The sequence below is a fragment of the Oryctolagus cuniculus genome, chromosome 3 (genome assembly GCF_964237555.1).
Source record: "Oryctolagus cuniculus chromosome 3, mOryCun1.1, whole genome shotgun sequence".
NCBI lineage: Eukaryota > Metazoa > Chordata > Mammalia > Lagomorpha > Leporidae > Oryctolagus > Oryctolagus cuniculus.
The window spans coordinates 107,666,409-107,679,797 of record NC_091434.1 but is presented as its reverse complement, the minus strand read 5'-3'; the positions used below and the strand labels follow the sequence as shown (position 1 = coordinate 107,679,797).

At 43.0% G+C, this 13,389-nt stretch overlaps 1 protein-coding gene across 5 annotated transcripts in view; it reads right to left on the bottom strand.

The window, feature by feature from the left end:
* The window catches only part of LOC100353264 (lactase/phlorizin hydrolase), a 96,476-nt gene that overhangs the window by 35,631 nt on the left and 47,456 nt on the right, over positions 1-13,389 (bottom strand). For all 5 annotated transcript variants that reach the window (XM_070071552.1, XM_070071554.1, XM_070071555.1 and 2 more), the window contains 2 exons: positions 6,080-6,794; positions 215-860 (listed from right to left, as the gene is read on the bottom strand). In XM_070071552.1, coding sequence (XP_069927653.1) covers positions 215-860; positions 6,080-6,794 — 1,361 coding nt within the window. The remainder of the gene's footprint in view (positions 1-214; positions 861-6,079; positions 6,795-13,389) is intronic.

The window sequence follows — 13,389 nt, the reverse complement described above, 5'->3', positions numbered from 1 at the left end:
GAGCAGAAGTAGGAAGAAGGCATTCTAAGGAATAAGAAAAGGGAATCTAGGATAGGAGCCTTTAGGAAAGAGAATTAGGAGGATCAGCAAAGGGACTTCCCACTGTTAATGCTAATATTGTCTTTTGTCTTCATTTCCCACTAAACAAATCTCTGAAGACTTGGAGGAGAAGTACCACCCACCTTCCAATCACCAGCAGATGCACTGTTCTTACCCTTGAGCACCTCATTGATGTACTGATTGAAGTAGTCTACTCTCAAGGAATCATTGAGGAGATTTTCACTCTCCCCTATGGGCATGCCATTCCCAGCCAGGTAGATTGGAACTTTTCCTTTTGTATATTCCAAGGATACAAACTGCAACAGTCGCCTTATACCCCAGGGCACCACGCGAATCCAAGGAGACGAAGTCTGGGGCCATGCAGGGTCCGTGTGTTGGGAGAAGCCTCCGATGGTATCATAGCTGGGGATGCAGCTGTCTTCTGGGGCCTTGCTGATGAGGCGCGACGTGTAATGAGACAAACCCAGAAAATCAGCAGAGCCTTTTAAGAGCTGCTTCTCTGTGTCGGTGAACTCCGGGAGCTGTGCGACAGGACTAGGGCACTGTTCATTCCTTTGCTGGATCTGAGCCTTCATGGTGGCCGGGTAGTCCCCATCCACAAAGATGGGGTGTGCAAACCAGCCCAGCATGAAGTGCAAGAAGCGCTCAGAGGCTGCAAGGTCCTCAGGTCGCTCTGGAGACAGGGGTTCTGCCCAGTCTGAGTTCAGCACAATGCCCACACGGCCCTGCTGCTGTGGGCGATGGTGGCTGTTGTAGTGGTGCCAAGTCCTGGCGTGGGCCTTGAGGACCAAGTGAGCCACCTTGTGGGGAAGAACGAAGGAAAACAGTGCTTAGTAACAACAGCAAGGACAAGTGCAAGACTAAAAAGCCAATAACAAGTTAACAACAACAAGGTCATCAAGCGAACACCAATGTCAACAATATCCACAGGCCAGTAAAGATAACACCAGCAACAAAGTCAGTATCAACAGCATCAACACTAATACAAAGTAATCAACAAGTCACTGATACCAACAAGTCAATCATAATGCCAACCAGAAAACTACACAACTGAGTCAATAACAATTATCAGTATATCAACCTCATAAGAGCTTAATACTGATGTCAACAAGTTAACATCAACACCACTATCAACATCAGCTAGTCAATAGCAATGTCAGCAATATTAAAAGTATCAATAATGTCAGTTAATCAACAACATTGTTGACGACAATGTCAGCAATACAACTCCCACATCATCAACAGAGTCCAGAAGTCACCAAGTCAACAACAGCATCAACAACCACATTAAAAACCACTAACATATTGAGCACCTATTACTTTGATGCAATCCTCACAACCACCACCTGTGGGAAGTACACTTATTATTAGCACTTTACAGATGAGGAAAACACAACCCACATATGTGTAAAAACTACAAGATTCACAGTTACAAATAAAGTGAGAACACAAAATCCAAGCAGTCCAATTCCAGGTTTGCTATTGTCACCCATAATGCTATACTGCCTCTGTCCTTAATAAGTGCTTATTGACCAGTTAGTTAATGGGCCGTATTGTTTTAAATACCACACAAGAGAGAAGGCCACTGTTTCTAAATCACCTATTCTCTTTCTCTTGAATGAAATCTGGGAAGAAAATTCACAACCAGGAATCTCTTTATGGATTTAACTCGTGGTCTTAAAAGTCAACAGCTTTTCTTGGTGGAGGATTATGGGCTAATGTGGGTGAAAGAGGTCTGTCCAGATTATAACAAGCCTACATTTAAAGCCCGACTTTGCCACTAACTTGCTTTATAAACTCAGAAATCTGATCTCTCAATGTCAGCTTCCTTGCTGCAAGCAGCAGGTGACTAGGGATCTCACGGGGAGGCTTACATGATTACAGTGCAGACTGTATCAAGCAGAAACCTGTAGGGCAGGAGCAAGACTTAGATTTTTGCTCCCTTTCCTTTTTCCTTTTTATCATCTAAAGATGATGACACTGGATTTTGAAGAATTTCATATCAAAATATGCCCTACAGACTGAAACTCTACGCTGCTTCTCATGCCACAAATCTAAGTACTTAATCAGGTTCTAAACTCAATGGCAAACTGCACACCTTTCCAAAAGTCAGGAATGCTTCCCCTCTACACTGGTCAGTGTCAGGGTGGGGGCTCAGTGGAATACTAGACAATCATCTGCAATAGTCATGTTACAAAGTCAAGTAAGCAATGAGCACTAAATGAGGTACACTGTGATAGTGCCATAAACACAAAGAATCCAAGACAGGAAAGAAACTTTGGGAGAATAAGAGAAACTATTTCTTTAAAATTTTCCCATAAATAGTTGCTATTTGAATTTCCATCCTCAAAATTCATTACAAAGCCCTAAGCTTCAATGTGGTGGTATTTGGGGACGGAGTCTTTTGGAAGTTATTGCCTACTGATGAGTTCATGAGGCTGTGTCCCTCATAATGGGATCAAGGCCATTACATGAAAGGCAACCAGAATGATCTGTCTCTCTCTTTCTCCCCTCCTCCCTTCCCCAGCATATGAGGACACAACAAGTGATGGCTATCTGCAGACCAGGAAAACAGCCCTCATCACAACCTGACCATGCTGACAATTTGGTCTTGGGATTGTCAGACTCCAGGACTGTGAGAAATAGACATCTGTTGGGGTTGGCGCTGTGGCATAGTGGGTAAAGCCCCCACCTGCAGTTGTGGCATCCCATTTGGGCACCAGCTCAAGTTCCAGCTACTCCATTTCCGATCCAGTTCTCTGCTATGGCCTAGGAAATCAGTAGAAGCTGGCTCAAATCCTTGGGCCCCTGGACTCGCGTAGGAGACCCAGAAGAAGCTCCTGGCTCTTGGCTTCAGATCAGTGCAGCTCCAGCCATTGTGGCCAATTGGGAAGTAAACCAGCTGATGGAAGACCTGTCTCTGTCTGTCTCTCTCTCTACCTCTCCTTCTGTGTGTAACTCTTTCAAATAAAATAAATCTTAAAAAATAAATAAATAAAAAATAAGCATCTGTTCTCACTAGTCAATGGCAACATAGCAACCTGAGTTAAGACAGTGAATGGTATCATAACATTTTAACCAATGTGAAGGGTCCCCAGAAAGTTCACAGAAAAGCCATTTGATACAAAAAAGTGCATGTGAGGCCGGCGCCGCGGCTCACTAGGCTAATCCTCTGCCTAGCGGCGCCGGCACACCGGGTTCTAGTCCCGGTCGGGGCGCCGGATTCTGTCCCGGTTGCCCCTCTTCCAGGCCAGCCCTCTGCTGTGGCCAGGGAGTGCAGTGGAGGATGGCCCAGGTGCTTGGGCCCTGCACCCCATGGGAGACCAGGAAAAGCACCTGGCTCCTGGCTCCTGCCATCGGATCAGCGCGATGCGCCGGCCGCAGCGCGCCGGCCGCGGCGGCCATTGGAGGGTGAACCAACGGCAAAGGAAGACCTTTCTCTCTGTCTCTCTCTCTCACTGTCCACTCTGCCTGTCAAAATTAAAAAAAAAAAAAAGTGCATGTGTTTTAAAATTTTTGGCACCAAATAAACTTATTTTTCACCTCCATTTTTCCATGAACTTTTTTGAAGCATCTCCATAAATAAAAGCAGGAAACGAAGGAGAAATATGAAGGTAACGTTTTAATCAAAGTTTCTGTAAAAATAGTTCAGGAGCCATAGTTCAAAGATAAGAAAAAAAGCCTAAGCAGAATGATTTCGATGAGTTCCACAACAAGGGCACAAAAAGAAAAGTTCAAATCGTCCATTTCAGAGAACCATTTATGTATATATGTGTTCATCTGCTGAACAAGAGCAGACTGGAAGCTTCATAGCAGACATTCAGGGCAGGGTTAAGCTGCCTCTTGAGGTGCCTGCATCCCCTAACAGAGTGCCTGGGCTCCAGTTTCCCTCTACTCTCCATTCCATCTCCCTGCATCCTGGGAGGCGGCAGACAGTGGCTCAAGTACTTGCTTTGCAGCCACTCATGTGGGAGACCCAGATGAAGTTCTAGGCTCCTGGGTTTGACCTTTTCAGAATCGGCTATTGTGTACATATAGGGAATTAAGTATGGATGGGAGATCTCTCTCTCTCTCTCTGTTTCAAATAAAAGCAATAAGTAAATTTAAAATAATAAGTAAATAAGTAAAATTTAAATTTAAAAGAACAGAAGCTTTGACTTATGCACTAAACTTCTGGCATTTCATTGAATCAATTTTTCATGGTGTTCCAGCTCACCCTAACTATGGTGATTTTGAGTTGTTCTCTAACTGAATTACTTGCATTAGTATCATCTCTCCTAAAAGGTTACAAAATATCAAGGTCATAGCTGAGTTTCTCCTCTTAACGCCTAGCATGGAATACAGGAGATACTCAAATTTTAGAACAAAACTCTAAATGTGACAGGGAACCACAGTGATGTGTATAACTTGACAGATGTTACAAGAAAAAGCTGATGGATTTCTAGGGGATTCTGAAGAAAAAGGGAAAAGATGGAAGTCCCAGGTGAAGTCATTTTAAATTTTGTCCTCAAAATGACATTCCCTTTTTGCTCAAGCAAGGTCCTGACCACCCTCTGGAATCCAACTTCTCTCCTCTGCTCCCTGCCCCACATCTCAGCCAGGGTGTTGAGGGACAGAACACTGGATGTTCACATAAACCAATCACCATAGTCCCTCACCAAAACCCAGTGATGGGTTCGGGCATGGGAATGCAGCCTATCCAGAGATAAGAGAAAAAAAGGACGTGTATGCTGTGAGTGCCAGAAAGAGATGGAATTTCTTTCCTGTTGCTCTTGAACTATAAAAGCAAGCTCATTGTCAATGAGGGGAACAAGAGAGGTTAACCCAACACTATTTGGGTCCTAGTGGCATTGGGTCTGCTCTGATCAAGTACCAGCCCAACCATGCTAAAACCAAGAGTTTTCAGTTTCTTTGAATAATAAATTTCCTCCTAGGGCCAGCGCCAGTGGCTCAGTAGGTTAATCTTGGCCTGCGGCATCGGATTCCATCTGGGCACCGGTTCTAGTCCCGGCTAGAACCTCCTCTTCCAATCCAGCTCTCTGATATGGCCTGGGAAAGCAGTAGAGGATTGCCCAAGTGCTTGGGCCCCTGCACCCACATGGGAGACCAGGAAGAAGCACCTGGCTCCTGGCTTTGCATTGGTGTGGCTCCAGCCATTTTGGCCATTTGGGGAGAAGGAAGACATTTATCTCTGTCTCTCCCTCTCACTGTCTGTAATTCTACCTCTCAAGTAAATAAATAAAAACTTTAAAAAAATTTCCTCCTTACTGAAGTCAGTTAGGACTGTTTTGTTGTTTTGACATTTGCCACTTAGAGTCCTAGCTGACATGGGAATCTCTCTTCAGGGTGAAGGAGTTTCAGGCTCAAAGCATGGCCTCAATATGGCAACCTGCGAGTGATGTTACAATCACATGGTGTATCCTCTCTGAGCCCCAACTCTCTCATCCTTCAGCGCCATTCTGAGGATGTAAGAACTGTTTTTAAATGCAAGCATGGGCTGGTGCCGCGGCTCACTAGGCTAATCCTCCGCCTTGCAGCGCTGGCACACCGGGTTCTAGTCCCGGTCGGGGCACCAGATTCTGTCCCGGTTTCCCCTCTTCCAGGCCAGCTCTCTGTTATGGCCCGGAAGTGCAGTGGAGGATGGCTCAAGTCCTTGGGCCCTGCACCCGCCTGGGAGACCAGGAAGAAGCACCTGGCTCCTGGCTTCGGATCAGCATGGTGCGCCGGCCGTAGCGCACCAGCCGCGGCGGCCATTGGAGGGTGAACCAATGGCAAAAGGAAGACCTTTCTTTCTGTCTCTCTCTCTCACTGTCCACTCTGCCTGTCAGAAAAAAAAAATGCAAGCATGGTGTCAGTACAAAATAACATGACCAACTATTTATGATTCCTTCTTTTCCCATGATTGATTTAAAGATCAAAAAGAAGTATTTGTTGATGGGAAGGAGACAGATAATATGACTTTCTTACAGTCAAATACCCCTTCTGCTTGGATCAGTAGGAGATGCAGAGATGGGAATACCTGAAATGAGGCGATCCCTGGGTCTGAGATGCCTGGTGCGTGTTGGCCGGTGCCATAACCCGCGTAGCTCATCACCCATGGCTCGTGGAAGGTCACCCACAGCTTCACACGGCTCCCGAACGCAGAGAAGCAGAAGGCTGCGTAGTCCACAAAGGCATCCACCACGCTCTCATTCTGCCACCCTCCCTCATCCTGTAGGGCCTGAGGCAGGTCCCAGTGGAAAAGCGTGGCCATGGGCTCAATGTGGGAGTCCAGCAGGCTGTCGATCAGCTTGTTATAGTAGGCGACGCCCTGGGGGCTAGGGCTGCTCCCGCGCCCCATGGGGAAGATCCGGGACCAGGAGATGGAGAACTTGTACACCTGAGCCCTGAGGCCGCGAAGCAGGGCCACGTCAGAGGCCCACTTGTAGTAGCTGTCACTGGCCACCTCCGGTGTCGCCTGGCCCTGGGCAGCTTTTAGATGCCCAAACTGATCCCAGACACTGGGTCCTCTTCCGCCCTCAGCCCAGCCTCCTTCCACGTTAAAGGCTCCCGTGGAGACGCCCCACAGGAAGCCTTGGGGAAAAGCATCCTGCAGGAATGCATCCCTTTCTGCCCTGGGCTGGTGAGCAAACATTTCCCAGACTCTCTGGTAGGCCGACGCAGGGGCTGAGTTCCTGGCAGCTCTCTCGTGGTCTGTCTGAAGGGCCAGGCTGTCAGTCAGAAAGCAAGACATGCTGTGGATGGAGTAACATAAAGAGACATAATAATTAATCAGCCTGGGGTTTACAAATGCCCCCACACTGATGGACAGTGGCATTATCATTAATGAATAAAGATTCCAGAAACACCGAGTCAAAAAACATATCCAACAAAGTCAACTGGTACATGGAAAAGTCATTACTATTATCCCTATTTGTTGTTGCTCTTGCATGAGTAAAACGTTAATTAATGTTTGCTGTTTTATGTACTATATTGTTCTAGAATGCTATCCTGAGTTCTGGTGCCATAATTTATTTTTCTTTTTATGTATTGTTTATAAAACACAGTTACTAACAACTTCAGGCACAAGTATTTGAAAGAGCAATTATGTTGCCACGTGTGATCCCTAAAACACATATTAGAGTGGTTGGTTTGAGTCCAGCTCTTCTGCTCATCCATCTTTCTGCTGGAATGTTTGCCTTAGGCAGCACTTGATGGCCAAATACTGGGACCCTCTCACCTACATGGGAGACTCAGATGGAATTCTAAGGTCCTGGCTTTGGCCTTCTCAGCCAGGTATCGTGGGAATCTGGAGAATTAATGAGTGGATAGGAGATTTCTGCTTGTCTCTATTCTATCTCTATATCTCTAGCTCTCTTTCTATCTTTCATATAAATAAACAAAGAAAAATTTTAAAAAATAATTATGACTTCAGTAATAAAGACCCTCCGAACAAAGAAAGGCTAGCACCATATGGCTTCACTACTGAATTCTATCAGAGTTTTAAAGAACTAATTTTGGCCGGCGCCGTGGCTCACTAGGCTAATCCTCCACCTGTGGAGCTGGTACTCGGGTTCTAGTCCTGGTTGGGGCACCAGTTCTGTCCCAGTTGCTCCTCTTCCAGTCCAGCTCTTTTCTGTGGCCCAGGAAGGCAGTGGAAGATGGCCCAAGTGCTTGTGCCCTGCACCCACATGGGAGACCAGGAGGAAGCACCCAGTTCCTGGCTTCTGATCGGCACGGCACGCCGGCCGTAGCAGTCATTTGGGGAGTGAACCAACGGAAGGAAGACCTTTCTCTCTTTCTCTCTCTCTCTCTCACTCACTGTCTAACTCTGCCTGTACAAAAAAAAAAAAAAAAAAAAAAAAAAAAAAAAAAAAAAAGAACTAATTTCAGTTATTCTCAATCTGTTCAAAACGGTCAAAAGAGAGGGAATCTCCCAAACTCCTTCTATGAAGCCAGCATCACCTTAATTCCTAAACCAGAAACAGACACAAGAGAGACAGAGAACTGTAGACCAATATCCCTGATCAACATAGATCCAAAAATCCTCAACAAAATACTAATCAAATCCAAAAACACATCAGAAAGATCATTCACCTGGACCAATTTGGATTTATCCTAGGTATGTAGGGATGGTTCAACATCACAAATCAATAAATGTGATATATATCACATTAACAAATGAAGAACAAGCATCATATGGTTTTCTCAATAAATAGAAAGCATTTGATAAAATATAACATCCTTTCATGATAAAACCTTAAGCAAATTGGATATAGAAAGAAAATTCCTCAGCACTATCAAGGCAATTTATCACAAACCCAAAGCCAGCATCTTACTGAATGGGGAAAAGTTGGAAGCATTCCCACTAAGATTCTGAACCACACAAGGATGCCCATGCTCTTCATTGCTATTCAATATAGTCCTGGAAGTCTGAACCAGAGCCATCAGGAAAGAAAAAGAAATTAAAGGATAAACTTGAAAAGAAGGAAGTCAAATTATCCCTACTTGCAGATGACAGGATTCTATATATAGGGGAACCAAAAGAATCCACTAAGAAACTATTAGAACTCAAAAAATTATGAGTTTAGTAAATTGGCAGGATATAAAATTAACACATAAAAATCAAAATAAGGCTTTGTATACAGGCAATCCCATGGCTGAGAAAGAGCTTTTAAGATAAATCTCTATCACAATAGCTTCCAAAAAATTAAATACCTTTGAATAAATGTAACCAAGTAGGTCAGTGATCTCTATGATGAAAATTATGAAACATTTTTAAAAGGAAACAGAGGAAGACACAAAAAATAAAAAAGTTCCATGTTTATGAATTGAAAGAATTAATATCAAAATGTCCACACTACTGAAAGTATTTTATAAATTCTATGAAATCCCAATCAAAATACCAGTGACATTCTTCTCAGATCTAGAAAAAAATGCTAAAATTCATCTAGAAACACTAGAGATCCCGAATAGCTAAAAAAAAATAAAAAATTAAAAAAAAAACCTTACACAATAAGAACAAAAACAAAGCCAGAGGCATTCCAATACCAGATTTCAAGGCATACTACAGGGCAGTTATCATCAAAACAGCCTGATAAAGGCACCAAGATGGTGGAATAGAGAGGGAGCTTACTGCTCTAGCCTAAAGAAAGATGGTTAAAAGAAAATATGCAGAGCGTACAATTTCAGGGAAGAGTTAGGGAGACAACAGCAAAGGAAACTCTATTCAAATTAGAGGGACAGTGTAGATCTACATGGAGGGTGTGGATGTGCACAACTCAGGACCCCAGCAGCCGAAAGCCTCAGCACCGCTTTGGAGAGTGAGGTGAGACCAGACTGCAGAAGCCCAAGTCACTGTGATAAAGCCACGGGAAGAGTCTAGTATAAGCCCAGCTCCGAACAGTCTACCTGCCAACCTAGAGGGAAAAAAGGTGGCACATTTCCTTCTCCCTGATCACCCAGCACCAGTGTCCTGTAACTAGCCAAGAGTGGGCGGGCACCATTTTGATGTATGTAACAGCTGTGCTAGCTCATGTCCGTGCACAAGCAACTAGCTGAGAAGAGATGCCTGAGTCTGGCTGGGAGAACTTATGGAGCTGGGTGTTCCATACAGTGGTAGCCTTGTGTGCTGGGACTATGAAAACACGGTGGCTGCTTTTGAGGGCACAGGGTGTGGCTGGTTCTTTGGGTAGTCACTGTGGGTGGCTCTACATGCTCAGGGCTCCCTGATTTCCTGATGAGGGTCACTGCTGTGGGATCTGTGCTCACACCGAAGACTGAATGGATCCTTTGTGTGGTTCTTGTGGCAGCATGGATGAATATTGTATCCAGTGGGGCTAGCACCCAGGCATTGGTCTCCTTGGAGGAGAGAAGGTAAATGTGAGACTATGTCAACACAGCATGACACATGACAAACCTCCCCTCTGATAAAGAAAAAAAAGAGGAGACTTACCACACCCAGTTTGGGAGTCACATTGGACATTCCCCTCACTTAGAGCACTGAATGGAGCTCCCTGGCCACATAACACACACCTCAGGGTATTCACTGAAAGAGCAGACACTCCACTAATCCATAGTGCCATAGTCAAAAGACAAAACTCATCACAGGGGAAAAAATAAACAAGTATCTCCACAAATGCCTTAAAAATGCAGTAATTCAAGAAAAAAGGTAGACAACATGACTCCCTCAAAGGAAGACATCGACACTTCAATACTAGAATATGAAAATGAAGAGACTGAAGAAACACCAGAAATGGAATTCAAAAATTGATAAATGAACTAAAGAAATCTGTACATGATATAAAAGAAAATTTTTCTCATGAAATTGAGATTTTAAAGAGAAATCAAAACAAAATATTAGAAATGAAGAATTCAATAGGACAAATTAAAATGTGGTGGAAAGCCTTAACAGAATTGGTGAGGCAGAAGACAGAATATCCAAGTTAGAAGACAAATCTATGGAAAGTTTACAGTCAGACCAAAAATATATATTAAAAAATAAAAAAAATAGAAAACTAAAAAAACGTTGCAGATCTATGGGATACTATCAAAGAACCCAATATACAGGTCTTGGGAGTTCGTGAAGGCATGCACAGAGAAAGGATTAGAAGGCTTTTTAGTGAAATAATAATAGAAAACTTTCCTAATGTGGAGAAAGAAAGGGACATCCAAGAACAGGAAGCACACAGAACTCCTAATAGACGTGACCAGAAAAAAATCTTTACCATGACACATTATAATCAAATTCAGCACAGTGAAACATAAAGAAAAGATTCTAAAACATGCTTGAGACAAACGTTAGATTACTTTCAAAGGATCCAATTAGAGTGATAGCAGACTTCTCATCAGAAATGCTACAGACTAGGAGAGAATGACAAGATATAGTCAAAGTGTTAAGAGAAAAAAACTGTCAGTCCAGAATGCTATAAGCTCTCATTTATGAATGAAGGTGAAATAAAGATCTTTCAAAACAAACAGAAGTTGAAAGAATTTGTCAGGGCCAGCACTGTGGCGCAGCAGGTTAACACCCTGGTCTGGAGTGCCTGCATCCCATATGGGCTCCATTTTGAGACCCGGCTGCTCCACTTCCAATCCAGCTCTCTGCTATGGCCTGAGAAACCAGTAGAAGATGGCCCAAATCCTTGGGACCTTGCACCCCCATGTGGGAGACTCAGAAGAAGCTCCTGGTTCCTGGCTTCAGATTGGCACAGCTCCAGCTGTTGAGGCCATTTGGGGAGTGAACCATGCGATGGAAGACCTCTCTGTCTCTGCCTCTCCTCTCTCTGTGTAATTCTGACTTTCAGATAAATAAATAAATCTTTAAAAAAAAAAAAAGAAAGAATTTGTCACCACTCATCCAGCCTTAGAAGAGATGCTTAAGGATGTACTACATACAAAAACACAGAAACGCGGTCATCACTATGAAATAAGGTGAAGGAAGAAACTCTTCCAATAAAAGTACAAAGGAAATTCAAAGTAAACAATAGGAATATTTTTGGAAAAATGGCAGGGCCAAGTTGTTATTAATCAATAGTCACCTTGAATGTAAATGGCCTCAACTCTCCAGTTAAAAGATACAGACTGGCTCAATGGATTAAAAAACAAAATCCGTCTATTTGCTGCCTACAAGAAACACATCTCACCAACAGACTGCAACTAAAAGGATGGAAAAAGAAATTCCATGCTAACAGAAACCAAAAAAGAGCTAGTGTAGACATCCTAATATCAGACAAAATAGACTTTAACACAAAAACTGTTAAAAGAGACAAAGAAGGATGCTATGCAATGCTTAATAGATCAATTCAACAGGAGGATATGACTATAGTAAATGTGTATGCACCTAATCACAGGGTACCTGGATATTTAAAGTAAATGTTAATTACTCTAAAGGGAGACATAGATTCCCATCAATAGTAATGGGGGACTTAAATAACCCCCTTTCAGCAATGGACAGATCAACCAGACAAAAAATCAACAAGGAAATAATAGCTAAGTGACATTATAGACAAAATAGACCTAAGAGATATCTACAGAACTTTTCATCCTACAACTGCAGATTACACATTCTTCTCATCATTGTATGGGACTTTCTCTAGGATAGACCACAGGCCAGACCATAAAGCAAGTCTCAGCAAATTCAAAAAAATTTAAATCATACTATGTATCTTCTTTGAACACAATGGAATGAAGCTGGAAATCAACAACTCAAGAATCTCTAGAACATATACAACATGTTTCTGAATGAACAGTGGTTCATAGAAGAAATCAAAAGATAAATAAAAAAACTGTTGAAGAACAGGTTTTTTTAACTTTTATTTAGTAAATATAAATTTCCAAAGTACAGTTAATGTATTACAATGGCTTCCCCCCCATAACTTCCCTCCCACTCGCACCCTCCCATCTCTCTATCCCTCTCCCATTCCATTCATATCAAGATTCATTTTCAATTATCTTTATATACAGAAGATCGATTCAGTATATATTAAGTAAAGATTTCATCAGTTTGCACCCACACAGAAACACAAAGTGTAAAATACTGCTTCAGTACTAGTTACAGCATTACTTCACATTGGACAACACATTAAGGACAGATCCCACATGAGGAGTAAGTACACAGTGACTCCTGTTGTTGACTTAATTTGACACTCTTGTTTATGGTGTCAGTATTCTCCCCAGGCTCTAGTCATGAGTTGCCAAGGTTATGGAAGCCTCTTGAGTTCACTGATTTCGATCTTATTCCAACAGGGTCATAGTCAAAGTGGAAGTTCTCTCCTCCCTTCAGAGAAAGGTACCTTCTTTGATGGCCCTGTTCTTTCCACTGGGATCTTACTCACAGAGATCTTTCACTTAGGTCTTCTTTTTTTTCCAGTGTCTTGGCTTTCCATGCCTAAAATACTCTCATGGGCTCTTCAGCCAGACCCGACTGCCTTAAGGGCTGATTCTGAGGCCAGAGTGCTGTTTAGGACATCTGCCATTCTATGAGTCTGCTGTGTACCCGCTTTCCATGTTGGATCCTTCTCTCCCTTTTTGATTTATCAGTTAGTATTAGCAGACACTAGTCTTGTTTGTGTGATCCCTTTGACTCTTAATCCTGTCATTATGATCAATTGTGAACTGAAATTGATTACTTGGACTAGTGAGATGGCATTGGTACATGCCACCTTGATGGGACTGTATTGGAATCTCCTGGTACGTTTCTAACTCCACCATTTGGGGCAAGTCCGATTGAGCATGTCCCAAATAGTACATCTCCTCCCTCTCTTATTCCCACTCTTATATTTAACAGGGATCACTTTTTAGTTAAATTTTAAACACCTAAGGATAATTGTGTGTTAATTACAGAGTTCA